The sequence below is a fragment of the Ciconia boyciana genome, chromosome 3 (genome assembly GCF_034638445.1).
Source record: "Ciconia boyciana chromosome 3, ASM3463844v1, whole genome shotgun sequence".
NCBI lineage: Eukaryota > Metazoa > Chordata > Aves > Ciconiiformes > Ciconiidae > Ciconia > Ciconia boyciana.
The window spans coordinates 115774656-115802279 of record NC_132936.1 but is presented as its reverse complement, the minus strand read 5'-3'; the positions used below and the strand labels follow the sequence as shown (position 1 = coordinate 115802279).

Below are 27624 nucleotides of genomic sequence, written 5' to 3'. Positions count from 1 at the left end.
CTGCCCTCCTACAGCATCTGCTGGAGCTGCGCATGGGTTTTTTTTCTAGCTTTGGTTTCCAGCCATGGGATCACGTTACTCCACGGCTGGCTAACAGCAGTGTGCTCCCCATCTAGGCACCAGTATACCACCTACAGGTCAGATCCTTTGGAAAACATGCTACACTGTTGAAGGAAGCAGTACAAGGTAGGCACAAATCTGTTTTGGTGGTGGTACGAGGACAAGAGGTGACGCAATACCCCGGGCAGCAGGGTTCACCAGCTCTGCTGTGTCACCCCTCTTGTCCTCCCCCAGACACAACTGCTGTGTCTCTTGGCTGCAGCACCTTGCGGCCAAGAAACAGGTCTGTTTGGGGAACACACCCCCAGAAAGCCCATCTCTGGCTCTCAGCTGACTGGAGTATTTCTGGGCATTTTCCCTCCATGCCTAAAATGCCAAATAAAACAGTTGTTGAGAGCATTAAACACTCTTGCCAGAGCCAGCCATGGTCCCTGCTCAGTTATACAGGTGCCACATCACCCTAAACACAAGTAGCATAAATGTTTCAGGCATACAAAACCATACTGAGATGACTCAATTATGGTGTAAAAAGCCCTACTGTGCTCTCCCCAATCCTCCAGTTTTTGATCGTCACTGCGTAACTGCGCTGTATGAAACGCTGGTCATTTTTTATGTCTAGTAACCATAGAAACACATGGTCAGGGAAGTAAATTCCTGGAGCAGGACAAGCCGTGGTCCTGGGTTATTGATTCCCTTTACAGGGCTTTGTGTGCTAAAAAATTTCCTGTCCCATCCAGAAACACACCTCACATTTTTTAATTTTTCTCCCTTTGGTTTTGGCAAGCTTCAGGTTTGAAGGATGCTGCTGGAGAAAGGGAGATGCACCAGGAAGGGCTGTGGTAGTACAGGGAGGAGGTTGTCAGAGAGACAGCTCTGTGCAGCACCCCAGAGAAGACCAAAAAGAGGAATGGTGAAACCAGTTTTGCTACAGGCACCCCTTGGGTTTTTTTTGTAAAGTGCAGGGTAAAAATGCTAATTTTTGCTTTATCCACTCAGAGGCTTTCAGCGTGACCCCAAAATTGCCTGCGGCTAACACCCCCCATTCCCTGCTCTCATAGCGCTGCTGCTGGAAGGCACCATCTGGAAGTCACGGGCTCAGCCCCGGCTGGCAGGAGAGGAAGAGACCCCAGGGCTCTCAGTGGGCTCCTCACAGCGTCCTGATGCTGGACCCCCCTCACCCTGGTTCCCCTCATTTTAACCTGCTGTGTCCTCGGCTCTGCTGGCACAGCTCACGTTGCCCGGGGTCCCCCTGCAGGGACTTGTACAGCCCCGGGTGTGCGAGAGGACATCCTCGGGGACAGGGATGGGGTCGGGGCTTGTCCGCAGCAGACCTGACCTAGCACGAGGGTAACCCTGCTTCAAGCCAAGACCAGGCTGCGGCCCTCCAATTGCTGTTCCTGTTACTCTTGGCCTAGAGGGGTCACCTTGGGGTGGGAGGCCAAAAAAAAGTCAGAAACAGGAAAAGTGAGATTTCAAAATAAGCCTCAAGACGGGGGTGGATGAGGAGATAGGATGAGTTGGGCTTGTCCTGCCCTGGTGCAGGGTTGGTGCTTCCCTCTGCCCAGCCCCGTGGGGGTCTCCAGGCCAGGACGCAGGCCCTGGCGCTCTGCTGGGTGCCGAGGTGGCGGCAGCGCTGCCTGCCCTGCCTGGGACAGGGGTGCTCAGGGCAGGCCCTGGACCGCGGGGTTCACTGGTGTAAGGCGCTGGGCTGGGCAGAGGTAGACCCCCGCGGCCTCCCCCGGCCGGGGGCGGGGGGGCTGCCTCGGCTCTGCCACGCGGGTTTGCAGCCCTCAGCTGAGGGAGACCCCCCGCAGCGGCTGCGGCAGCAGCGGTGCCGAGACCCGGCACAGCTCGATGCATGTAATGGCGGCGGGTGGGGCCCACGGGAGGCGCTGCCCCGCTGGCGGTCCCGCCCCCGCGGGTCACGGGGCCCCGCCCCCGGTCTCCATTGGCCGCGGAGCGGCCAGGTTTCCCGCGCGGGCGGTGCGGCGGCATGGCGGGGGAGCGGGCGGCGGGGCTGGTGCGGGAGCTGCACCGCGCCGCCGGCGGGCACCTACCGCCCTTCCGTGTGAGCGGGGCCGGCCGGGACCGGGGGGAGCGGGACAGGCCGCGGTGGCGGCGGGACAGGCCGCGGTGGCGGCCCGCTCTCACTGACTGGGTCCCGTGTTGCAGGCGGAGGGGCTGCGGCAGGCTCTGGAGGAGATGCGGGTGCTGTACGAGCGGAACCAGGCGGACGTGTGAGTGCCGCGCCCGGTCCCGGGGCGGCGCGTCCCGCAGAGTCCGGGCGGTGCCCCCCCAGCTGGCCCGCACCTCTGCAACGTGGCTCCTTCTCCTCCAGGTCCGAAGCGAAGTCGGGACGGACGGACCTGATTTTCCTCGTCCGGTTTCGGCACTGCTGCCTGCTCCGAAACCAGCGCTGCATCCTGGCCTACCTGTGAGTGCGCGGGGGGAGACGGGGGGGTGCCGCGGCCCGTCGGGGGCACGGAGCGTCCGTTCATCCCCGCCGGCACAGGGGCGCCGCCCCCAATAGACAAGGTCCCCAAGCGCCGGGTGTTGGGACTCTTGGCCCAGGCGAGTTGTTCCTCTGCGAGGTGCAGTAGCAGGGCAGCTGCGGGGCTGTCTCTCTTTGTGTTCATTGCTGGTACCACCAAACGCTAGCACAAAGAGGAGGCCCCGTTTCCTGCTGCTCTTTAAAAGTTTTAATTACTGGGTAGGCCAAAAACTGTATCCTTTAAAGGAAGGTGGGTGGAATGACCCAAGTTTTTGCTCTCTGCTTTGAGGGCAGACCGGGGCATCAGTGTTGCTGGGGGATATTGCCAGCATTCGCCTCAGCAAGGATGCTGGTTTTGCCCCTTTTTTCTTCCCCCAGGTACGACCGGTTGTTGCGGATCCGAGCACTAAGGTGGGAGTATGGCAGCGTCCTGCCAAACACCATCCAGTTTCACATGTCAGCTGAGGAAGTGAGTCAGCCTTGTCTTAAACTCTTCTCCTCATTCCCCTCTTCCTGATGGATTATCTATTTGGTAGAGTCAAAATAGGGTAGAATTCTCTTCCCCTGCTATAAACATGACACTTAATGTGCCTTTCTGTAAATACCGATTTGTTTATTCATTGTCTATGGGTACAATCCCAAATGGATACTGAAGGCAGGTCATGCTTGGCACTTTTAAGGATCAGGTGGTCTTACTAGATCAGACTCGCAGCCAACCATCTCTAGACCAATGTACAGAGCTGCTAACATTAGCAGCATGTGTCCTACCCCGAATCCAGATTGCTCTGCCTCTGGGGCAGTTTTTCCCTTTAGAAGAGCTTGCGTTCACTTTTGGCTGGCATGAACACACTTGGGAACAGTGGGCTGACAGCACAGATAAACTGGAGCTCACTCATCAGGGACCTATCTTTCAGCATTAGCTGTTTGGCTTTGCCTGAGGGATCGCTGTTAATGTCCACAGGTGGAGTGGTTCAATCGGTACAAAAAGTCTCTGGCTACCTACATGAGGTCAGTAGGAGGAGAGGAGGGGCTGGACCTTACACAGGACATAAAACCTCCTAAAAGCCTGTACATCGAAGTAAGTGCAAGATTAGTGGTTTCTGTCTGTGAACAAACATTTTGCCCCAGTGTCTTTTTTTTAGAGAATTTCACCCCCATCCCAAGTCAGAAGGTCATTGAGCAAAGCCTTCGAGAACACCAAAGCTTCCACAAGCTTCTACATTTTACTGTTTACACTCTGCCTAGCAGCGTTTTACTCCCTCTTCTACTGGGGGCTCAAAGTATGTTGAAAGATGGCATTTCTAGTCCACAGGGAATTGGTGTGGTGGGGTGAGTGGTCTGATCCCAATGAGAAGGTTTTGCAGCATTTTGCAGAAACTTAACCAACTGTCAGATCAACTAGAAACCTTGTTCCCATGTTAAGAATTGTTATCTAGTTTTCTCTGTCGTCATTTTAAATGGATTATGACAGACTAGACTATAAATGATTCTACACAATTGATACAGCAAAGCAAGAGCGTGGAAGAAATCAGAATCAGTAGCTGAAGTGCTCTGTTCTGATGTTCTCTTTGGAAGAACATGTAGTGATGATCAACCTGCTCCTTAAGACAGTTTCACTGTTAACAGATTGGCATTTTCTGGAATGTGTGTGGGAAGGTTCTCCTGGAAATGCTGCTGCTGTTCCCCAGACCCTGTCTCTTGTGCTGCTCTTCTTCTAGTCTGTAGAGAGCTGGGCTGGGCTGCTCGCTGGTGCTTCTTGCTCCAGGCAGAGCCAGGAAGAGAACATCAGGTAGAGTCCACAGACCATGGGATTCTGCATTTCCAGGTCTGCTCTACATTGAAGCTCCAGCAGGCAGGTCGGAATGTGTCCATATGTACAGTTCTGGGGCATGTGTTGTAAGTCAGCAGTGATGTCTAGTGTTTTCTGTGGGAGATCTGATCTGAGAGCTGCGTTTCCACTTTGCAGGTGCGGTGTTTAAGAGACTATGGAGAATTTGAGATCGATGATGGTACCACCATCCTGTTGAAGAAGAATAGCCAGGTACCCGTGACAAGAGAGCGGTAGTCCATTCTCATCCTTCCCTTTCACTCCCATGACATCCCCCTGCTTATCCCAGCTTTGCAGCATGTCACAGTTCCTGCACACACGTCTCCTTGCACACGCTGCAAGCTGTGTGGCCCAGGACTGTGGTTCAGCTCTGCCTGATCTGGTACCATGATGCAGTGGGCATACAGCACAACGAACAGCTGGTTGTGTGCAGCAACAAATCCAGTCTGCCTGGAATTCAATGAAAGTTTGTCTCTGTTTCTGTGCAGCACTTTTTACCCCGCTGGAAATGCGAGCAGTTAATCAGACAAGGAGTCCTCGAACATATTCTATCGTAAGTGTGCAGGACAGGAGGAACAACATTGGTGGCCTGCCCACAATGGGGACTGAAGTCTGGTGTGTGCAGGACTTCAGACACTTCAGCATTTCTGCAGTGGGCACCCTGCCACTCCTCTTAATGGCCTTTGATACCTGACATGAAGATCAACCTCAAGTTTATAAAGTATGCAAACCACATTGGCCAGCTCTTCGTGACTAAAGGGTGCATACTGCTAATGTAGCGATCCTGGGAATCCAGCATAGTGGCGGGTGGCATTGGGGGGCAGGGAGAGGGGGTGTTATCGAAGCCCAACAGCTACAAGCACGTTTTGTGAATGCATTTTTATTTGGAGCAGTTCTTTGTTCACACTGTGCATGTAGGAGTAAGAGACCAACGGGCTGGGCTCCAGAAGCCAGGAGAGCTCTGTGGTTGCAAAATAAAGAACTGCTTCAGCCTTCATTTTAGTGATTTTCAAGAGTTAACATTGTATTTGTTAAAAACTCTGACCTGGCTCTCTGGCCCAACCCATCTTGACCCTGCAGGGTGATGCTCAACTGGTTATTTAGGTGTCTCAGTGGAACTGTTCAGATGTGGCTGTGTCAGATGAGGCTGCATGAGCTTCTTTCTAGGATTAGACATGAAGCTTTGTCTCCCATCAGAGGCATATAAATGTTGTTTCTTAAGGTGCTGAATGAATGAGCACTGCAGTCTGGGTCATGGGCCTGGCCAAGGTTTCTCCCAGCACACTTGGGCTGTGCCTCTGTCCCTCTGTGAAGAGTCTCCTTCCTGAGAGCACTGGTCTGGCAGGGCCTAGGGACTGTTTGGAGTAGGGGTAGGAAAGGGAACAGAGGGTTTTAAGGATTCCAGTTAGCATAAAACCAGAGCAAGGTAGAAGAGCTGCTCTCCCCATCTGGTTTTCCTAACAGAGCTGCTCACTCTTAAGTAGTGGCTGAGAGATAACACTTCCAAAAACATAAGCCCTAGGTAAGACTACAGGTTTGCCTAGCCCCCATCTCTGACAGGAGCCAAAAAGCAAATACTTAGGGAAGAATACAGGAACAGGATAAATGCCTGGGGCATTACAGCCAGGGGCATTATTGCTCTCCCAGCCCCAGCCAAGGAACCTCCCTGAGCTAGCCCACATGCTCTGTGGGGCTTCCCTCCTTGTAATAGCCCAGCTTTCCTCAGGGCCCTTGTAATCAGGGCTGGCCCCAAGGCAAAGAAAGGAGTCAGCTGTCATCTACCAGGGCAGAAAAAGCACGCCTAGACCACGGATGCCTCCTTAGTCACAGCCTCCAGCCATCTCCTGGCACTGTCCCAGGGCCAGGGAACCCCTCTGCCTTGGCAGGCTGGGACTTAAAGGCACTGGATGAGTTTTAGCTCACAGCCAATTCACCCCCTTTTGTTCTTGAACCAACAGCTTGAGCTATTTTTAAGCCCTCTTCTTTGTATTGACTTTGTCCAGCCTCTGCTTTGCTACCCTCATCCAGTCAGGCTTGCCTAGTCTCTCTTGTCCAGTAGTCTCTATAGCTCCCAAAATCCTAGGAGTCCTTTCATAGCTAGTGGCAACCACAGCTCCCATGTAAATACCCTCTGCTCTGCACAGAGCAAGGCAGGGGCACTGTGACAATGATGCATCCTCCATGCACAGGGTAACGCCCTGGGCAGATCAATACATTTGGTATTTGCTGATGTGAATGCTTGGCTTTGTGGCCTTTTAGACAAGGCCTTATTTTGTGGCCTTATTCTGGCAAGAGCAGTACTCGCTGCCAGTGTGTGAAGGCCAACAAGGAAGGCAAGATGATGCAGTTCACTTACCATGTCTCCTGGTCTCCTTTGAAGAAGTGCAGTGCTGAGTAGGGGTCACCAACCCTGCCCCAAGCCTTGGAGGCTCAAATTGAAAGAAGGCTCTTCCCTCAGCCCCTCTGTCCTGCTCACTACAGAGGCAACAATCTGGCAACAGGTTGGTTTGGATCCTAGGCTCAGGCTTTAGGAGGGCCAGAGTCTCCTAGAGCCCAAGAGGAGCTGTAGGGAATAAAAGTTTAGCAACAGCTGGGGGAGACTACTGAAATACAGAGCAGACTGGAGATGGCAGGAGGTGCTGTAATACTGCAAACATTTTAATGCCATAAAACAGCTTTCCTGCTCAGAGTGAGCCAGATGCAGGAACCTGCAAGCCCTCCTGCCCTAGCTTTCCAGACCTAACAGTGTGGCCCCAACAGCAACCCTCTGCAGAGAAGGCAGCATCCGCACCACCACCAAACATGCTGCCAGAGTGCAGGAAGCTCCTGTGGGAAGGCTGCCCTGAGACAGACCTGACTTACAACAGCATGCTCTGCTACTGAGAAAGGCACTAAAGCTGGTGCTTTCAGTAGGAAAATTCAGCTATTCACAGGACCAATTTCCTTAAAGGACTCTGTCTGGTTTCTCCGTTTTCTAATTTCTACCCAAGAAAATCCTGGCAAGACCAGGGAGGACAAGGCTGATTTCCCAACCCAGCCATACCTCCCCTTCCACACCTGACAAACCCCAGCCAGGACCAGGGCCAGGGCTGCCACAGTGTCCCATCACCCACTCAGAGATGCTGTCGTGATTTTTCCGATGAGCTGCTTCAGAGCTGAGGCCTGCTCCTCCAACAGCTGGTTCTTCTCCCTAGTGCTCTTCTGCTTCAGCTCAGCCACCTGCAGGGCCATTGCAAACCCCCTGTTCTTCCCACGGAGGTCTTCAATCAGCAGTTTGTTCCTGGAGAGTTGGGCCTACAGCAGGGACAGGAGGCTTAAGGTTCAGCATCCCCATGCAGGGGTCCCAGCCAGGCAGGGACACACAGCACTAACACCTCTTGCACTTACCTGGGCATCTTTGAGCTGAGCTGCCCTCTCTGCCAGCACAGCTTCGGCACTCCTCAGATTGTGCTCCAGCCCCTCTGCCTGCTCCACAGCTGCCTGCAGCAGATGCTCGTGTTCCTCCTGCAGCAGGCCACAAAGCCTAACGTTGGGTTGTCCCAGCACTCACCTGGCCCCTGGCAATCCTGGACCATGCACTTCCCCAGGGCCTGGCTCACAGACCTTCACACTCCCTGAAGGAGAGCGTGGGGGGATCAGCAGAGGTGGTGCACGGTACAAAGAGCAGTGGGACAAGTGTCTAGAGCAGTACAACCTTCCCTAGGTCAGCACCAACTGGTTTTAAGACAAGGCACAGATTTCCCAGCAATGTTTTCTATAAAAACAAGCCAATGGCCTCCCCCCTCTCAGCTGTGTCCAGAAAAGCCTAGGGAGAGACATAGCTTCCTTGGATGCAGTTTTTGTGTCTGCTCATTTTAATTCCTTAGGTTATAATTCGCTCCATCTTTGCCCAGGTTAGTTCAACTGAATCACAGTGTCCTGAAACAAAGGACAAACTCACACAAACCTAACACCTTATTGCCCAGTGCCCTAGAGATAAAACGACCCTGCTCTGTGCAGGATACATCTCCACTTAGAGGGCTCAAACTTTCTTTCCACAGCTTGAGCCAACACAGTGTCTCCCTGGATAACTCCTGCTCCTCTAGGCACAAGGTATCTGGTCTGGGGTAGGTGGATTAGAGTGGGGAGGGCTCCTGTTTGAGTGCAGTGTGGTGACTGGGTTCATGAGGAATGAAAATTTGAGCTGAATTTAAAGATCAAGTGCATTTTCCACGTGGGCTCTTGATATATAGCATCTTCCACCCAAACCTCTCGTGGCTTCAACCACAGCTGCCTTCCAGGCTGGCAGTGCTCCCTCCCCTGTACCCTTGACTGAGATCCTGCAATTCCCTGCTTACCTGGGTCCTGACCAGCTGCCTGCATGTCTGCTCAGTCTGCCGGTGGAGGTTTTCCTGGAGCTGCTGAGCCTTGCACTGTTCCTCTCTCAAGCTAGTTTGCAGCTGCTCAAACTGTTTCTTTGGCACCATGTTGTTCATCTGGGCCTTGGCCTTCTGCAACTGCAGAGCATGCCAACTCTGGGCCAGGCTCAGGCTTGCTTTGGCTTCTAAGAGCTGTAACACAGAAAGGCTGATAGCTGGTTACAGCTTTGTGCCAGCAATGGGACAGGCCCAGGGTGTGCTGCAGGTGAGGGGAGAGGTTAGGAAGCACCCTCAGCCCCCACCTCGGCTCTCATGCCAGCATGGCCACAGCAGAGCAGCAGCACCATGGGAGTGGTGCTTGCTGGGCAGCCTACAAAGCCAGGGATGGAGAGCACTTGAGAGCTGCAGGAGGAGAAACAGGGATCCCTTGCTGAGAGATATGGCTCCCCTTGGTGAGCAGTGAGGAGCAGGAGTTGCTGGAGGGATCCTCTGGGAGGGAGTCCTAGTACCAAGAGCCGCAATGGCAGGAGGCAGAGGAGGCTGCTTACCTGGGTTTGTTCTTAGATACATCCCAGGCAAGCTGGGCTTCAATCCCTACCTGTACTACATGTCCTCTGCTTCCTGCCACCAGCAAAGTGCAAACCTGGTACTGGGAAGCAGGTCCGATCCAGCTTTGCCCTAGGGCTACCTAGGGGTGGCTGGAATGAGCAAGCTGTACTCTGGAAAGCCAGTCCCTGAGCCTGTCCCCAGGGTAGAAGGCAGGAGGGGGATATTAAGACATTTGGAGGTTTCTCACATAGGCTTTACTCTATCCTAGTGGTCCTTTGTTCCCCTGCTCTGATGACCTTGTTTCCCTCCCCTCAGACATGGCCTGCCTAGCCCCTGTCATCCCTGCCCAGCCCCTACCTGATCCTGCCACTCCTCTAGCTCCTCTGTCAGCAGAGCCACAGGGAACCACACTCCTGTGTAAGCCATCTCCCCTCAGCCTCCATCTCCTCTGCCCAGCCAGCCTGCACAGGACAAGGACAGATGGGACACCACAGGGGCAGCTGCAAGCAAGGACCTGTCCCAAGCTGCACCTGAACTGGCTTCAGACATATCTGAGCAGGAGGGCGAGTCCTTTGTCCTCCACAAAGATGAAGGGACGGTCTTTTCTGCCTGGGGAAGGTGTCCGATACTGCCCCGAGCAGGGCAATTCCAACATCATAGGGACTACTCAGCAGCCTGCCACACTGCCACCAACTGAATGACACCCACCTTCTCCTGCAAGGCCTTAAGCTGCTGTTGGAGCAGCTCTGTCTCCATCCAACAAGCTGCATGCTGGTGGTGGTGCTCCAGCCTTGCGGCTGTCTCTGCTCCTCGTAGCCACTCAGCCTCTGCAAGCCTCTGGCTCTGCAGCTGGACAGTGCCAGGGCCAGCACCGTGGCTGGCCTTGTGCTCAGTGAATTCATGGCCCAGCTGATGCATCTTGACATTCAGGTGGGAGACCTCCCCCTTGCTCTTCTCACTCTGGAAAAGGTTGAGGGAAAAAATAATTCATACACAGAGGCTTGGGATAGGAATAGAGGCAATAGAGACTTAGCCTGTCCCATGCTGTCCCCACTGGGTTGCCACCCAGGAACACTGCTGTCGCTGCAGGGCCTTGTGGGCACTCAGGACAAGTGCTCTAATTTCACAGAATCACAGAATCGTATAGGTTGGAAAAGACCTTTAAGATCATCGAGTCCAACCGTAAACCTAACACTACCAAGTCCACCACTACACCATGTCCATAAGCACCTCATCCAAACGTCTTTTAAATACCTCCAGGGATGGTGACTCAACCACTTCCCTGGGCAGCCTGTTCCAATGCTTAATAACCCTTTCAGTGAAGTCAAATTTCCTAATATCCAGTCGAAACCTCCCCTGGTGCAACTTGAAGCCATTTCCTCTCGTCCTATTGCTTGTTACCTGGGAGAAGAGACCAACCCCCACCTCTCTACAACCTCCTTTCAGGTAGTTGTAGAGAGCAATAAGGTCTCCCCTCAGCCTCCTTTTCTCCAGGCTAAAAAACCCCAGTTCCCTCAGCCGCTCCTCATAAGACTTCTGCTCTAGACCCTTCACCAGCTTCATTGCCCTTCTCTGGACACGCTCCAGCACCTCAATGTCTCTGTTGTAGTGAGGGGCCCAAAACTGAACACAGTATTCGAGGTGCGGCCTCACCAGTGCCGAGTACAGGGGCACGATCACTTCCCTAGTCCTGCTGGCCACACTATTTTTGATACAAGCCAGGATGCCATTGGCTTTCTTGGCCACCTGGGCACACTGCTGGCTCATATTCAGGCAGCTGTCAACCGACATCCCCAGGTCTTTTTCTGCCAGGCAGCTTTCCAGCCACTCTTCCCCAAGCCTGTAGCATTGCATGGGGTTGTTGTGGCCCCAGTGCAGGATCTTGCACTTAGCCTTGTTGAACCTCATACAATTGGCCCCAGCCCATCGATCCAGCCTGTCCAAAGCCGATTTCCCAGCCTGATGAAAGCAGCTGAATTCAAGTACAGCATTCCTGGGTAAGAAAACCTGCACAGATGATAGTCTTGGAGGTAACTAGGGAAAGCAGGCAGGGCTGACTGTACAAATGTGTAACAGAAATATTAAGATTGGTAAGAACACAGTACAAATCGAAACGTGTCATGTGCACGTGTGAAAGTACCAGATGAAAGAAAAGAGTAAGGGCTACAAGAGCAGCCTGCATTGACACTGAAGGGCACCATCCCCCAGACATTGCTCCTAGGACACCATCCCTGGCAGTAACGCTGAGCAAGGTGCAGTTTCTGGCCCGTACTCTGACCAAACCACAGCACAGAAAACATGTCAGCAGAAAGCCTGCATCTAACAGCATGGCGGTGACACACTCCACATCCCATTCCTCTGCCAGCCTCCCAGGAAAATGGGCAACCAACATAGCTTTCCTCCAAAGGAGGAAAAGCAGACAATGGGCAGCAGGTTTGTGGCTGAAGGTTAACGGAAGCTGAAACCAGCAAGTGCCAGCAAAGGCCACCCTGCTGCAGCTGACAGCCCCGAAGAGTACAAAAGACACATCCAAAAAACAGGTTGTGGTTCCCAGTCATGAGGAATCCCAGGAACAGGGTGAGGAACTAACAGCCTGCAACCCTCGTCCGTGTTGCACACAAGCAATCCTGACCAGGCCTTGTGTGCACACATGTCCAAGGGCTTGTGAGCATGTGGGTTTGAGACTGGGAGTGAGCAAAATCTCTGGGAGAAAGAGTGCAAGTAGGTAAAGTCAACCTCATTAGAGATTTTGAAGTAACAGCTTCCCTTCTGTAAGACCTTCACTGGCTTTTGTCACACAAATTTTCCCTACTTGACAAGCTATAAAATGAAGCTGGTTCTTCAAAGCAAGACTGGGTTGGAATGTTTGAAACAAACATTCCCATTCTCCTCTATGCAGTTTTTGTCCTCCTAAATCCTTCAGCCAAGACCCTGTCAGTTAGTGTTAACAGCTTCTTACCGACAGTGTTAACTCTGCTATTTCAGCCAGCTCCTCCACCTTCTCTCCCCCCAACTCGCTCACATGTTTCCTGCAGGGGAGACGGATACAATCAACTTCAGGCCAGAGAGCAGCAAACCACGGCCACCCAAAGAAGGGCCCCATTTCAGGGAGCCACACATCTGGTTTTGGCCTGCAACAGGAAGCAAAGCTAGGCCAAAACAGATATAGTCCTGAATTAATTCAGGAGTGGGTCAGGTGTCTCTGCCCAACAGGTGACTCAGCCCAGCCCAGGGCAAACAGCTGGGGACATCCAAAGTCCTGCAACATTGTCAGAGGCCTAAAAACCAGGGGATGAAGAACAGTGGGAGAGCCAGCTTAGCAGACTCTTGGGACCATCCGCACTAGAAACATGGCTCTCCTTGGATTTATGGCTCAGTGGGTGACCCCAGTACCTATCTCAAGCTTCCTAAGGCAGCAGCAGGCCACTGGCCAAAAGGTTTGTGTAGTGAAGAAGTCCATCCTTTCCTCCCTCGGCATACCGATCCCCACAGCCTTCCCCAAACCTGGCTCCGGACCCTGTGCTCTGGCCTGCCCAACCCTTTGGCTGGCCAAGCCCAGCCCAGCACTGGCTGCTTTTGCATGGAGTGAAGGGTGTGAGAGTGCTGGCTTGCTCAGAAACGAGAAAACAAAAGGCAGGCTGAGCCAGCTGAAATCTCATAAATGCACCTGAGTGGCTGTTCCTTTTACAAGTGTCAGCTATCCACACATTTGCCAGCCGCCCACAGCTGGCTCCTCTCTTACTCATCGTGTTTGCTGCCCTTCTCCTTTGCTAGCCTCAGCTCTTGCTGGAGTCTCTGAAGTTGACTTTTCAGCAAGCTGTTCTCCTCCAGCAGCCAGCACGGCTCTCCCCTGCAGGGAGAGACAGCAAAGTGAGAAAACCATGCAAAAGCCCACTTTGCTCTTGGCATCCTACAGTGACTCCCTGCTCTATTCCCATTTGGTTTGCAAGGAGAGCAAGAGCTAAAGAAATCTGAGAAACAATCATCCAATAACTCACACAAAACACGTGGGGACAATCAAGAGACATTGGTAGAGAAGGAGCAGGTCTTCAAGGGAAGGGAAATAAAGGGAATAAGGACAAACAGCATCAGACCCTGAATTTGTGTGGCTTCCAGCTGCCTGAAATTATTTTGCAAGCCTACCAAGGAGTGGAAACAAAAAGATTTGGCTCACCAAGACTTCATTACAGGATAACCAGGTGGTGAGCCCAACCCCTCAACTGAGCCATGTCTGGAGAAGTCAGCTTGCTTGTGAGGCCTCTGTGATTTTACAGTGCTGGACACAACGGCTATGACCCCAAATTCAAGGTAGCCTCTCGGCCTCATTATTCTTCCACTTCTACTGGTACTCCCAGTCTCCCATGAGGACATGAATACGGGCACTTGTGGGAAGGAAGCTCAGTCCTGTGTCAAAGAGACAGTCCTATCCAATAGCTACTGCTAAACCCCAGGTCCACACAGGACCCAAATTCCTTGGGAGAGCGCAGGAGAACAGACTGTCCATCCTGGCAGGGAGGACAGCATTGCAGTTTGTGGCACTGCATGTAGGAGGCAGAGGAGCTGAGTGGGGAAGTTCTTCCTTTCTTCTCCAAGCAAGCAAGCGAGAGGACTAGTGCATGGGCTGTGTGGCGTTTGCTCCCCCTGCTAGGCAGGACACTCCTCACAGCAGCTGCTTTCTGAGTCAGTTTTACATCAGGATTCACATGCTGTGCTTCCTCTGGCATCTCCAACACCCACGTACAGCTGTACAAAGCAGAGGAGACAAGTGTGTGGTCAGCCACAGCCATGTGAGCACATCCCAGCTCTTTGACCACACTCCCACGGTTAGTAAAAGACATGCGGGGAACAGCAAGACAGAACGTAGCTGCTGTTATAGAGCGTCAAGAAACAACATAGCTGCTGTTAGAGCATCAAGACAGAATATAGCTGTTGTTAGAGTGCCTTGGACCATCAAGCAGCCTTGTGTTTCACAAGGCATCTGCTTTTCTTGCAGCAGCAGCACTGTTAGTTCTGCAAACTGACTTTGTGCTCAAACCTGCCACTCTCTTGAGCTCTGGGTTCATTTTCCAACCAGTGCACGACATCTTTGAGCTGCATCAGCTCCAGTTTCACCCCGTTCCTTTCCCTCTCCAGCTCCATTTTGACAGTGCTGAATGTCATGTTTCCTCCTTTGCTACTGTGCCACTCTGTCGCTCAGGACTTTTTTTTCCTCCTCTTGCCCTCCAGATCAAGTCTGTCTATGTCCTGACATGCTGCTGTGTCTGCTGTGTGAAGGCAAACCATTTAACTTTGCTCTCTCTGCCTCCTTCCCAAGCACATCCCCTTGTCTATCAAGATTTCATTTCTCCTTGACAAATGCTTTCAGCTTTGGCTCCAGCTTCTAGATTGAGCAAGCCATTCGCTGCAACAGATGTCTGCACTGGTCCATCCATCACGCAATTTTTCATTTCTTCTCTGTTCCTTTGGTGCTGACGTTGCAACAGGAGATTTTGGTCTACCTGCTCATCTGAGTCTTGGGGACCTGCTCCTTTCCCCCCAGAGGGCAGCTCTCCAGACACCCGGTCCCTTCCAACACCAGAGCCCTCAGCCCTATGATCTCTGCATTATTCCAATTTCATCCTGGTGCTTTTTTTCACTTTTTCTTCTCAACAATGAGCATCTCACACATCTTGACTTGTTCCTCATTAGCCTTCTCTTCCAACTTTAGCTGCCTCTTCTTCCACAGAGACACCATGTCCTTTTCCTTCCACTTCCACTGCTGCCTCTCCTGGGCACGCTGCTCTTGAAGCTCTCCCCTTGGAGCCTTTATCATTGGGAAATCACCTCCTCTCACACCAATGTTGCTGCAACAAAGCCTTACAGCTGTCCTCATACTGGCATTCACTCCATGACAGCTCTTGATTATGCTCAACCTCTGCATCTTTCCTAAAGATGAAAACCATTTTGCTGACCTGGATTTGATAACACAGCTTGAAAAGCTCAGCCAGCCTCAGAATGTACTTTTGCTGGAGAGGCAATGCAAAGTTTTCTTTAGGTTGCAAAGTCAAGGTAATTATTTAAACGTTACAGAAAGTTCCCACACCATTTTGTGCTTCTCAAAGACTCATCCATCAGATGTTTTCCAACAACTCTGAAAGCTCCCCACTACAGCCAGTCCCTCTACTATTCAGCAGAGATGGTGGTAACAGAGCTCAAATGCCTTGTATTCCTGTTATTTGGGTTTGTTCCCCTGGTCTGCCACAGAGTTCAGCCAAGTCAGCTCCTTTCTCCCACACCTACCCCATACCTCAGCTCCTCAGCCCTAAAATGGGGATAATGACCTAGCAAAATCTTCCGCTTGCGTATTGCTGAAGGGGACTCTGCTCCTGACAAGAGGTAGTGAAGGGAGGCACAGCTGGGAAGAGGCAGGAGGAAAAAGCCTTGGGGCAGCGGTGGGGTGTGCTGGGAAACAGGAGGGGACAGGCATGGTCAGGCAACAGTTTCCTGTCCCATTCCTCTCCAGCCTCCTCTGCAAGGCCATTCTGGCCCCTGGGGAGGCTGCAGAACTGGCACCACAAGCACAGGAAGGGAAGATGAACAGCCATTTAATGACAACCTTACTGTCCCACAAGCCAGTCCGTTTTGGCTATAGAGAGAATTTAACCTTTTTTTTTGCTGCTTTTAAGACAGCAGATTGTGATGATCTAGCAAGTAAAGGCAGGTTTGCTGAAGGACCAAGAAAGAGAGAGATAATAAGAAAATATATGGAGGCTCTCTTATTTCTCTCACTGTTTTGAGATACAACCTTTGCTGGGCACTGCCTCTGACACAACCTTGTAGAACATGCAGAGAAACTTAAAGTCTTGAAATAAAAGCACTCATGTAAGGGGAGTTTAGAGAGCTCACTTCGAACAGCTGCAGCCATGCAATACTGCCCAGATTTTCTTCCAAATTAAAGCAGCTTTCCAGCCCTGTGAGAAATCAGCCCAACCTACTCTGGTATGAGCAGGGGATGCACCCCTAGTCCCCCACTTAGCCCCAGAAAAAGAATGGTGCCAGACCTCAGGCTCTCCCTGTCCCTGCGCTGTGTCCTCAGCTCTTCTCCCTCCTGATCCAGCTGCTGCCCTGGATGGTAAATGTCTTCGGCGTGCTGTTGTCTCACCCTGGCCTGCTCCATCTCAAACCTCTCCTCCAGCTCTAGGTTCCACGCACATTTTTGCTCTTTCAGGCTATCAATTACAGCCCAGTACTTTGCAACTGTTTCTTCCAGGTCTCTTTTCCGGTCTGCCATCTTGCACATCTCAGCCTTGAAGCTTTCCTCACTGTCCTTCCTCTCTCTCTCAAAGTTTTTCCTCATTAACTCGATTTCCTCCTTGTAATAGTTTATCTGTTGGGAGGAAACAGGATTTGGATATTAGCACTATGCTCCCGAGAGCTCCCCTCTCCTCCAATAGGTCTGACTCAGATTGATCTACTGGACCCTCTCAACAGTTCTGGTCCCTACTGAACTTAGGGCAATAATCAGTCTCACACAGCAGCCTCTAACAAGCAGATATCAGTGGGTCCCAGCTCTTCCCAGCAAGCAATGCAGTTCTCCCCTTTCTCCTTGTTTGCAAGGGACCCCAGAGAGAAGGGAGAGGACAGGGCATCATCCACCGCTTCTCCTCACACCCTTCCTCTACCCCGCAAACTGGTCCCTTGTCCAAGATGTGGTGATAAGTAGCTGCTGCTCCCCACGGCTCCCCTGTAAACACTAGAAACTCCAGGATTTGATGAGCACAAAGGCAGAACTGTGAAGCAGGCAGAAGATCTGCAAACAGCTTTGTGCTCCTTGAACTGTTCATCACCTGTGTGGCAGTTTAGGAATTACTCTTGCAGCACTGCAATGGAAACCCAGCAAGCAACCCTGATCTCTCAGTTCAGGAGCAAAAGGAGGAGTGAAGGTGGAAACTGAGGCCACTCACATGAGTCTAAAGGGCGGGCTGGGCTCACACTGTCACCTTAGGACAAGCAGGTTAAAAGTGTGCTGCAAGCCCAGGGAGACAGGGCTCTGATACCCGCCCCACACCCTCAGGAGACACCTGGCTGCTTCTCCTCTTGGTCCTGTCGCTGGTTTTACTGTGACAGCAACACTGAGTAGAGTTAATCTCTGGTTCCCCATAAGGAGCAAGACCCACACAAACATTTTGCAAGGTGACAGAGATTTCAACAAAAGCCTTTGCCAGCCAGTGAGGGCTCCAAACCCTCCTACAAGCTAAGATGGGCTGGGGAAGCACATGCAATAACCCCATCACAGAGACAAGGTACCACCCTGCTCCCCAGCCTGAACTCTCTAGCAACCCTCCTGGAGTAGATGCCCCATCAGCCATGCTGTAGCAGGGTGTTTACCAAGCAGTTGTGCCAAGAGGTCAGGACATCTCCCCCCACGCCCCTCACCTTGGTTTCCAGCTGCACCTTCAGGTCCCGCAGCTGCTCGTGGAGCTGCTCCATTGAGAGTGACGTCTCTGTGCACACAGAAGTGGGAAGCAGAGGGCTGGGAGAGTGGCACACTGGCAGAGAGGAGCTCTGTGAGGACAGGCCTACAGGACAGCTACAGGACTGATCAGGATGGCTGCAGCTTCATTGAGTCAAGTCCATACAACCCCAAAAGATGGAGATCCCCCATCTATCTGGCAACCAGTCCCAGGGCTGCATCACCCCTCTGGGCCAGAAGGTCTTTCTTAATGCTCAGCCTGAATCTCCCAACCCACAGTTTGGGGCTACTTCTTCTTTATTACATTGTGTTTCCTCAACATCCTCAACAGTGAAAATCTGCCTGTTCACTCCCAGCTGCGTAGTCCACAGGTTACCATCACCAGCTCTCGAGTTGGAAGAGCCTCCTTCCCTCCATCTCCCTCCTCCTCTCACCACCCATCACCCCCTTCTTCCCTCCCATGGCTGCCCAGTGCCAGAACTAGCAGCAGCAGGTCAGGCACAACAAGCTGCCCCACACTCCCATGGAAACTCCAATCCGGAAGGAACCTTGTTCTGGTTGGAGAGGCACTGAACCCTCCTGCATTTTACCTCCTGCTGGAAGCCCTCTCTCAGCCCTGCTCTCCCGTAGTTGGAGACGCAGCCTTTCCAGTTCCCTCCGCAGCACTCCATTCTGGTCCCACAGCACCTGAAGCAGAGACTGGTCATGATGCGGCTACGAACCTCCCCAGGGCTGTGGGAGGCCAAGCGCCCACAGCTCCCAGCAGCCATGTGTACTCAGGGTCTCTTGCAGCATGAAGAGCAGAGCCCACTCGCCAGCACAGTCTGAGAATAAGGCAGGGGGGTTTTCTTCTGTCCCAAACAGGCAAAGATGAGAGATTTTAGAAGAGCCAGAGAAGATATACAAGCCCAGATTACTGCGACCACTATTACAAGAACCATCATTAGACACTGTAAAGCACAAAGAGCCACAAGCAACTGCCCCGGCATGCAAAAACACACAATACCAGGGGCTTTTGCAGACACCTTGGAGGGCTGGACCTCCTGAGACCCCTCCTGACCTAAACAAAACCATTGCTAGCAACCAACACACAAGAAACATTGTGATCTCAGTACAATCCCTCACACAGCCCAGAGGTTTGCATTTACATCCTCAAGACACTCCTGTGGGCATCTGGGCTAGCCAACAAGCGCTACTGCATGCAGACAAAGCAACAGCAGGATTTACAGTGACCCAAGTCCCATAGGCTCTGGAAAGGAACATTTCTAGGTTGCAGAAGGAATAAAGTGAGGCAAGAAGGTGCTGATCCCATGGGAAGCAGAGCATGAGGCAGGTCCTGCTGCCTGCTTAGCACAGAGACACCCTCAGAGGCCAGCACAGGAGTTTATCTTATCTCAGTGCCAACATTAGCCTGCAGCAAGGAGTCCCACAGCTGAACACCACACTATGAGGCACCACACCAGTGCAATGAGCCACTTCCATGAGGGTGTCTGGAGCTGGGGAACTGCTTGTTTCACTTCACACCCTCCATCCCGTACTGGAAGCAACAGCGTACAAGGCATCCTGCCTCCCTCTGGACTGCCCACTTTGAGCAGACATCAAATCATATCCCATATGCTGCCACCCAGGAAACTGATGGGCTGCACAAGACTATGAACTAGGATATTTCCAAAGATCCCAATTAATAAATATTATTGAGCAGATCTAGACAAATGCAAAACCCAGTTTGTTTAATCTCCATTCTAAGCAGGAGAGCAGAGGAGGAGGGGGGCTGACAGCATTCAACAAGGGTAAAGAATAAACCTGAGTGGGTGCCTTCACAGGGGCGGATGAAGCCTGAAGGCCGAACCTCTCCATCCATTAGCATTCTCATGGACAACTCTGAGGCTGCTCAATGGGAGGAAAAATTGCAGCACTGAGCATCTTCAACCCTCTGGTGCCACCTGGAGCAATGCTGCGCTGGACAGTGCTCCAGCAGGTTTGCCTTTAATTACAGGTCCAAGAGGGGCTGTCTGCTGCATCCGTGAAACAGCTTTGCTGAAAATGTAGATTTCAGCCCCTGCTGGGGGGATTTGATAAGTCACTGTCTCTACTCAGTGCTATACCCCAGCCACACATAGCACTTGGAAACAAATGAGCAATGCAATAAGCACAGGACTCCAGAGCCAAGGCACAGAGCACCCAGCAACTCACAACATGCAAGATACACAAGCCACTTAAAAACAAGAGAAGGGAAACGGAGGCTGTGCTCATGTCCCAGAGAGCCCAAAGTTCTGGACAGGAGCACAGCACCCTGCAGGAGATACAACACACACAACACCAATGCCTGGACCACACACACACCAGGTACCTGGACAGGCTCACCTTGACTCTCTAGCAGAGTCCAGCAGCAACAAGTTTTGTAGGGGTTATTTTGTATTTTGTAGGGCAAGAAGGAGGAAGGGAAAAACAAAAAGATAGAAGAATTTAGCTGATAACATGCTTTCCAAAGGACAATAGCTTTCTCCTTGTGTTCAAGAAGAAATGCATCAGAGCCCAGTCTGGTCTGTCCTTATACAGAGCTACATGGTTCCCAAACAAAGTGGCCCATGGCAACAGGGTGGCAGGAAGGAAGGAATTTACAACCCACCCCTACTCCCCCCTGCCAGTATCCCAGCAAGGCAACCAACCCATGGAGGGCTGCAGGAGCAAGGAGACAGGCTCCTTTACTGAGGGCACAGCTGTGTCCTGCCTCCTGCTAAAGGACTCTGAGCAAGGCAAGAGGGATCCCCCCTCTGCACTCTGATCAGGGCTGCCTCATTCCTCTCCCCCAGGCCAAAGTGCCCAACAGATGGGCTGACGAGAGCTGTATTTTCATGACAGCGTTGCTGGAGAGCTGCCCACTTGTACCTGGCACTGCCGCTCATACTCCAGGACAATCTCTGCAAAGCACTCTCTCTGGTTTGGGAGCTCTGGGCTGTGGGCCTCCATCTGGCCAAGCTGCACAAGCACAGGGAAACACTTCTCATCAAGGAAATTATCACCTCTCCAAATGGAGAGGCAAAAGCTTTACTAAATCACTGGAATCATGGTGCTACACCCATAGATTCAATGGAAGGTGTCCTATTGACACCTGTGGGATGGGTCAGACGCAGAAAGAGGAGGAAAAACATTTTTCTTCATGTGTGAGAGACACCAAACTACAGGCAGGCTAGCTCTCCAAAACTGGCTAATAATATCACAGACTAATTTCTTTCCCCAGATCCATTTTACCAGATGCTTCGCTGGAGTGGAAGACACTAAAACTAACCCTTTGCATAAATACTTGTGAAAAAGAAAGCTTTTCTTTTCTGGAAACCCAACTCTAAAGCTCCCACTTGAAGACTGCAGATTTGTAGAATATTCTACAATTGCAAACTTTCCTCCTCCTTTTCTTTCAAACTTCAAGAGGCCTAAATTAAAAGCCAATATTTTTTCTTTCCAGGTTGTCATTAATGTGCAGGAGAGTTCAAAGAGGGGGAGACACAACAACTGACCCAAAATACGCAAAATTTCATAGAAAAGAGTCAATCTTTTGATGAGTTCCTGAAAAGTTCCTATTTAACCATAACAGAGGAAGAAAGGCTACCTTGTCCTTCACAACACAGTGGAGTTCTTTCTGCAGCTCCAACACCAGCTTCTCAGAGGCTGCCAGTTTCTCAGCCATCTCTGTGACCTTGTTTTGCAGCTGTGTGTTCTCCTGCAGACAAAAGGGAGAAGATTTTCTTGATGTTGTGGGTCCTCACATTGCAGGACAGGTTCATCGGCCACAGGCCTTCAGCAGGAAGCTGTAAAACAACTGGCACATGAGCACACCGAACGCAGCACAGGTCACAGGAGACCGTGCTTTGGACAGCACGCTGCTGATACACACCACATGGGCTGGGGTTTGGCTCATCTCTCCAAAAGGACAGATGTAGGAGTGGGTTTTGCAGAATAAGAGCTAGACAGCCCCACAGGCTCATCTCTACCTCTGTTTCACAAAACTATGGTTTCCCTCACAGCCAACAAAGGCAGCAAGTCCTGAGCTATCTCCGTCTGTACTTCCACACTGAACAGCACTGGGAAAATCCCAGGCATGCGGACACCATCGTCTCTGCTTTTGACATGGTCCTTGTCACAATTTTAGGCTCAGCCACCAAATGTTCAGGTGTTACCAAGGGCCAAACCATTCCCAACAGACAACATGGGGGTTTAATAATGTCACAGCAAGGGAACAAGCTCTGTATTTAATTCAATAGTATGGATGTGGCTGATGATTTTTCTGCATAAAACTCCTGTCCTTCCCAGCAAGAGCAACACAAACCATCCATCTTTGTCACCACCTCTGCTTTGCCTCCTCTGCAGAAGGGAACATCTTTCACCCAGGGCAGTTTTACTTACCTTCATCGTGTGGTTCAATCTCCCTTGCAGGCTGGCCTCTTTTCCCTGGAGGAACTGTGTATCAGCCTCCAGCTTCGCTTGGTGATTGACTGCTTGCTGCAAAAGCAGCTCTTTTGCCTCTATTTCTGCTTGAACGTCCCTGAGGAAAAAAAAGCAACATGGTTGGGGCACCTGGACCGTGTTCTCAGATAGCCATGAGGTCCACACACCCCCTCTCACCATGCATAAAGCAGGAGATGAGAGCTTGTTTGGAGGGATGCTGGAACTGTCGGGGGGGGGGGGTGGGGGGGGTGGGTGTCCTCAGGGACTTCTCTACCACTGACACAATGGCAAAACAAGTGGGACATTCATAAAGGGAGACTGGGACGGGAGGGAGAGGCTGTGGGCGCCCACAGGAAAACCATTTTCCCTGCCCCACCAAAAGGATCTCTCCTACTTCAGCTTGCTCTGGGTGTGCTCGAGAGCGACGTACTGCTCATCCAACTCCCTGCCAAGCTGCAGGCAGCGTCTCTCCACTTTCTCCAAGTCCAGCCTCGCCTTGTCCCTCTCCCTGGCGATGTGCCTCACCTGGATCCTGCAGGCACAGCAAGCAGTGCATTAAGAGACATCTCACATATCCCACAGAAGGGCCCTCCTCACAGGGAGCAGCACCCTCACCTGAGGCACTGTAGTTTGTATCCGCAGGAGGTGATGGCTGCATGCTGAAGCCCGCTCCTAGGGACCATGAGTGTGTTGTCCAAAGCTGCAGGCAGGTCTACCAGGCTCACCTGCTCCTCCGTGCTGCTACTCAGCCTCTGCAAGGACAGCACAGACTGAAATCACTTTCTCCCTCTTCTAACAGTGCCAACAGGACTTCCATTGTTACACCATCTAACCACCCTCCAGTCTTTCAGAGATCTGCCCCCATCTCACAGATAGGCTTAGATCACATCCACCCCAGATTTTGCCTAGCCCTGGGGTGGCCAAACCCTGCCACCCTATCATGAACCTGACTGCAAGAACGTCTTCCACCCTGGACAGCTGCTTGCTGAAAGGCCTTGCTGCTCACTTCACCCACCACCACCGGACAAGGCAGCACCAGAGACTTTGAGGATCTCCTCTAAGTTCTTCCAGGGCTCAAAAGGCAATGACAAGTTCAGGCTTGGCAAATCTAGTGCCGTTGCCGATGCTGGAGAAGAGATGTGGACCCACGCAGCTTGGCCAGAAGGACGGACTGCTTCCCTGCACACTCTCCTCTGACGCTGAGGAAAAAAGCAGCAGAGGTAAGTCAGTGGGGCCAAATTGGCAGAGAAAAACTGACAGCTTTCAATACTGAAAGGAAACTCTAGGAACCCCATCAATATTGGAGAACGTTCTAAAAACAACCTCAAGTTGCCAGGAGGGAGATGTCCTGAGCTGACCTTAAGGCAACCACAAGGAGCAGGATGACAGCCACAGACCATGGACTTTGGTCTCCCTACTAACCCATGAAAACTCAGTATCCACAGAAAGACCAATGTGGAAAGTTATATAGCATCAGAGGGTCTTGTGAAAACTGTCACATGGGGACTGCCAGCCTACATTTTGTTTGATCTAGAAGCTAAAATTGGGTTGAGGTCAGCTTCAAAGGTAAATGAGATTCAGCCAAGCTGAACCAAAAAGCAGAACCCAGAAACCGGATACAGAACTGGTAACATCTGCAAGAGCACCAATTTCATACCAGGTTTGGAGGAAGCCTATCCTCAGAGAACTGTTACCTCAAAGTCTTAAGACAAAACAACCTGAAACAATTCTTTTTTTCTTTTTTCTTCTTTTTTGGAGCTGTTTTGCTCAGGATCCTGGATGGAGCTGTCCTGGCTGTCAGGGTAATCAGCTATTCAGTTCTACCTTAGTGCATTAAAGCACAGTTACTTCAAAACCATTTGCAAATGCCTTGCCAGTCCTTGGAATTAAAAGCACTAAGGAGAAAGAAGTATTTTACATCAAACAAAGAAAATGTGGATGAAGCTTGCTCCATGCACTAAAAAGGGGACAACCTGAGTCACAAGAGGTGCAGAGATGTCAGCGCTTCTGAAGCCAATGAATTGGGGTGATCTTTCCCCTCTGCTAGGATATGCATCCCTCTCCCTCCCACAAAAAGATGAGGCTTGACAGCCCTCTGTTGTTCTGTACTACCATCTCACTCCACCTGCACAGGGGTTGCTCCTGCTCAGGCAGCTCCCAAGGGAGCCTTCTGGTCACCATGCAGTGGGTGAAGTCCAGACCCAAAAACTGACTCAAAGGGGAAAACTCTCCCCAAGTCACCACCCTCAGATGCCCAACTAATGTCTATTAAATCACCCCCTTATGAAACGAAACATCTTGGCCTGATTTGTTCTCAGTAGAACCCATTCTTTAGCCTCCTTTTTTGTGGGAAACAGACGGAGAAACCTTTCTAAGTATGACAGCTGGTTTTGTGTCTGGATTCCCTGCAGGACGTTGTAGAAACACCAAATACAAATGAACTGTCCTGTATAGGGAACTGGCAATGACTTATGGTTCCTTATCCAAAGTTAAAGGAAATCACCTCCAAGGAGCTGCAGATCAAGGCCATCAACCAGGATCCTTTTTACAAATAAATCTTTCTGCCTTCCAGCTCACCGCATGAAGTGCAGTCTCGACTGCTTGAGAGACGTTGACATACCTTGGAAAAAGGTGGTCATGTGGCTGAGCACACCAAACTGCAACTCCTCAAAGCTCACCCTTCCATGTCCATCCTTCTCCAGTTTAGCGAATAGATCTTAGAGATCCTAAAAAATGAGTACAAGAGAAAAGAAACTCACCAGCTGCAGGAACACAGCTCGAAGCATCCAAACAGCTTCTTAAAATAAATCCCATCTTTTTTACAGTGCAAATAGAACACAATTAAAAAACTCTTTTTGAAAATTAACGCTGCTCTATTTTCATCCATGCACAAAGAAACAAACTCCTCTCCACAAAGTCTGAAATCTGAGCCCCATTAGTGGATGCAGACAGGTATAAAAACCACTTGAATCCTGCTCCAGTTTTGGGAGAGAAGGGGGATTAAGGCCCCATGCCTACTCTGGGACCCTGAGGAGATACAGTCACCCTGTAATTTCATTTTGGAAATGGCAGGCTATTTGCAGAGACACACAGCAAACAGACAAAATACAATGGGAACAAGCTGCACCAAGGGAAACGTCGACTGGCCACAAGGAAAAAATTCTTCCTCCTGAGTGCACTGCAGCCCTGGGAAGAGAAGCTGTGAGGTCTCCATCCTGGGAGATACTCAAACCTAGACTGGACAAGCCCTGAGCAACTTGGTCTAGCTTGAAAGACAGCCCTGCTGTCAGGAGGACTAGCCCAGATGCCTCCAGAGTTCCCTTCCCACCTAACCCTGCCTTGGTCAGATACTACAGACCAGCTCCTCTCTAAGGGAAGGTGTCCCCAAGGAAATGCAGCTGTGCTGGGGTACACCAGCTCAGGACCAGTGCCTGAGGTCTAGGGAAGGCAAAGCTTACTTTTGACAGTCGCTTCCTTTGACTCTACAGATTCACTGCCCAGAACTCACTGTCCATCCCTCTCTCAACAAGCCAGCTCACAGCCTTTCCCTGATCACCTCCTTCCTCAGCTCTTTCAGACAAATGCTGGCTGAGGAAAGCCTCGCCTCCTGCACCTACCTCCTCTGGGAGGGCCCGGACACGAGTCTCAGCCATGTCCAAGGAAGCACTGGGCACCCACCAGGAGCTGCAGGCTAGGTCAGGGTTCCAGATGAAAACACAGCACACAGCAGCCATCCTAAAAACAACCTCCCCACAACTATTTGTGAATACTGTGAGGACCAAGCCCCCTGTATCTGTATTCATCCCTGTAAGGACAATGGAAAAGCACAGCCAATGTCACTGACACAACAAGGATGATGGGGACCAAGCAGCATGACTCCCCTGTCACAAACTCAATCCAGGCATGTTAGCACCATGCCACCCTCCTACATTCCCCCACAAATCCAAGAGGATCTGTACCATGTCCTCTCCTGATGGCTTGCCAATACATTACACATAGGGAGAAGGGAGGCCATCATACCTTGTGCCTCCAGCGTCACGTTCACAAGAGCTTTATCACTTTCAGGCTCTTTGTTTGCCTTCAGGCTCTGTAACAAGAAAAATAAAAGAGCATCAGTCACAGTCTGCCCCAGGGCAGGGGTCACACACCCCAAACCTGCTGGCTCTGCTCAAACATGCAGCTCCTGACACATCTGCTCACAACCAGAATGGGAACAACCCATGTGAAGCACTCAGCCTGACTCTCTCAGGCACCCTCAGGCATGCTGGGATCGGAAATGTTTATGTTTTTGTAACAAATTCATTTTACCATGTCAAACATTTTAGCTCGGGACTCAGAATAGTGCCTTACCAAGCCGGAGAGTGCCTTTTCCTACAAAAGTTTAAGGGTTTGTTCAGAGATCACCCAAGTATCCAGGGTACCCATGGTGGGAGGACCATTAAATCTGCCCTCTGTTCAAGGATGAAAAAAACATTGTAGGAAGAGGAGAAAAAGGGGAAAAGATAGAAAACACAAATCCTGTTGAAATCCCAGATAGGAATGGAGGATAAGGGGGTGCAGCATGCCCACATTCAAACCCTCTGCCCCAAAAGCAAACCCAGAGATCCAGCTCTGTGAAAACTGGATCCCAGCTGCTTGCATGACATGGACAGAGAAATGGAGAGGGCATCAGCTGATGAAAGGCAGAGCAAAGCATGGGTCCTTCTCCTTTGGTCTCTGTTGAGAACCTCCTGAGCCCAGGTTTGCAAATCAACCCTCGTTTTGACACTCGTGAGCTTGTAGAAAAGGTTATATGGTCTGACAGCCAGCCCATCCTCCCTCTGCAAATTGCCTAGGCTGTTCCTGGGTCTGGACACTAGGCTTTTACATGGGCAAGACAGGCTGTACATATAGACATCAGCACTTATGGTTTTCCAAGGGGGACACGTCACCATGCAACCAGAGATCAGGGCCCATCCACCTCATCTTCAAGCAATATGTTAAGCAGGGAACTGAACACATGTTCCCCATGCGTAACCTCCATCTCCCTTTTCAAGGTGTTTTAAGAAGGATCTCACACGAGATTTAAGAAGCCTCAAGCTTTAAGAAGCCTCACACAAGGCGAACAGGCCACGCAGGCGGCAGTGACGGTAGCCAGCCCAGAGCACACTCTGCAGAGACGCAGCTATCTGCAAGCCGCACGCCGCGCCTCGGCTGGAGTGGTGGCACGGATGCTCCCCCAACACTTGCGCAGACCCCTGGGCGCCGGGTGGACCGCGCCGTGCCGGCACGGCGCGGCGCGGCGCGGCGCGGCGCGGTCCCCCCGGCACCCAAGGGCCTGCGGTGACCAAAGCCCTGGCTGCGCTGGCCCCGCCACCCCCGACCCTCACTCACCGCGCCGCCGCGCATGCACACGCCCCGCCCGCTTCCACCCGCGCATGCGCACGCCGCACCAGCCTCCCCG

At 51.6% G+C, this 27624-nt stretch overlaps 2 protein-coding genes across 25 annotated transcripts; one reads left to right on the top strand and one right to left on the bottom strand.

Moving 5' to 3' along the window:
* Positions 1-1998: 1998 nt before the first annotated feature.
* GINS1 (GINS complex subunit 1) lies at positions 1999-5376 on the top strand. The gene is made up of 7 exons (XM_072857270.1): positions 1999-2128; positions 2233-2297; positions 2399-2494; positions 2930-3020; positions 3513-3629; positions 4518-4592; positions 4868-5376. The coding sequence occupies exons 1-7, from the start codon at positions 2054-2056 to the stop codon at positions 4934-4936; spliced, it is 588 nt and encodes a 195-aa protein (XP_072713371.1). The 5' UTR covers positions 1999-2053; the 3' UTR covers positions 4937-5376.
* On the bottom strand, positions 5191-27581 carry LOC140649697 (ninein-like protein). Of its 24 annotated transcripts, none has more exons than XM_072857250.1 (20): positions 27555-27581; positions 26202-26268; positions 24802-24907; positions 22797-23380; positions 22576-22713; positions 22140-22278; positions 21346-21456; positions 20628-20717; positions 18329-18425; positions 17702-17814; positions 16327-16652; positions 13029-13136; positions 12246-12315; positions 9995-10246; positions 8717-8929; positions 7767-7883; positions 7493-7673; positions 6736-6942; positions 5425-5734; positions 5191-5340 (listed from the first exon to the last, which is right to left on the bottom strand). In XM_072857250.1, the coding sequence occupies exons 4-18, from the start codon at positions 22862-22864 to the stop codon at positions 6926-6928; spliced, it is 2040 nt and encodes a 679-aa protein (XP_072713351.1). In that variant the 5' UTR covers positions 22865-23380; positions 24802-24907; positions 26202-26268; positions 27555-27581; the 3' UTR covers positions 5191-5340; positions 5425-5734; positions 6736-6925. The 24 variants fall into 24 exon arrangements, with proteins under 24 accessions (XP_072713351.1, XP_072713345.1, XP_072713354.1 ...); XM_072857244.1 differs by lacking the exon at positions 5191-5340 and having other exon boundaries at positions 5468-5734; positions 22797-22933; positions 23128-23380; XM_072857253.1 differs by lacking the exon at positions 5191-5340 and having other exon boundaries at positions 5468-5734; positions 22797-22933; positions 23133-23380.
* Positions 27582-27624: the final 43 nt, after the last annotated feature.

What these genes read in the sequence shown, in the direction of transcription:
- GINS1 (XM_072857270.1), top strand. Translation starts at nt 2,054, where the DNA reads ATGGCGGGGGAGCGGGCGGCGGGGCTGGTGCGGGAGCTGCACCGCGCC. An exon ending in TTCACATGTCAGCTGAGGAA is followed by an intron (nt 3,021 to 3,512) that starts GTGAGTCAGCCT and finishes TAATGTCCACAG; the next exon opens with GTGGAGTGGTTCAATCGGTA. An exon ending in TGTTGAAGAAGAATAGCCAG is followed by an intron (nt 4,593 to 4,867) that starts GTACCCGTGACA and finishes GTTTCTGTGCAG; the next exon opens with CACTTTTTACCCCGCTGGAA.
- LOC140649697 (XM_072857250.1), bottom strand. Translation starts at nt 22,864, where the DNA reads ATGGTCCCTAGGAGCGGGCTTCAGCATGCAGCCATCACCTCCTGCGGA. An exon ending in AGGGACAGGGAGAGCCTGAG is followed by an intron (nt 13,137 to 16,326) that starts GTCTGGCACCAT and finishes CTCTCCCTGCAG; the next exon opens with GGGAGAGCCGTGCTGGCTGC. An exon ending in AAGGGCAGCAAACACGATGA is followed by an intron (nt 12,316 to 13,028) that starts GTAAGAGAGGAG and finishes TCTCCCCTGCAG; the next exon opens with GAAACATGTGAGCGAGTTGG.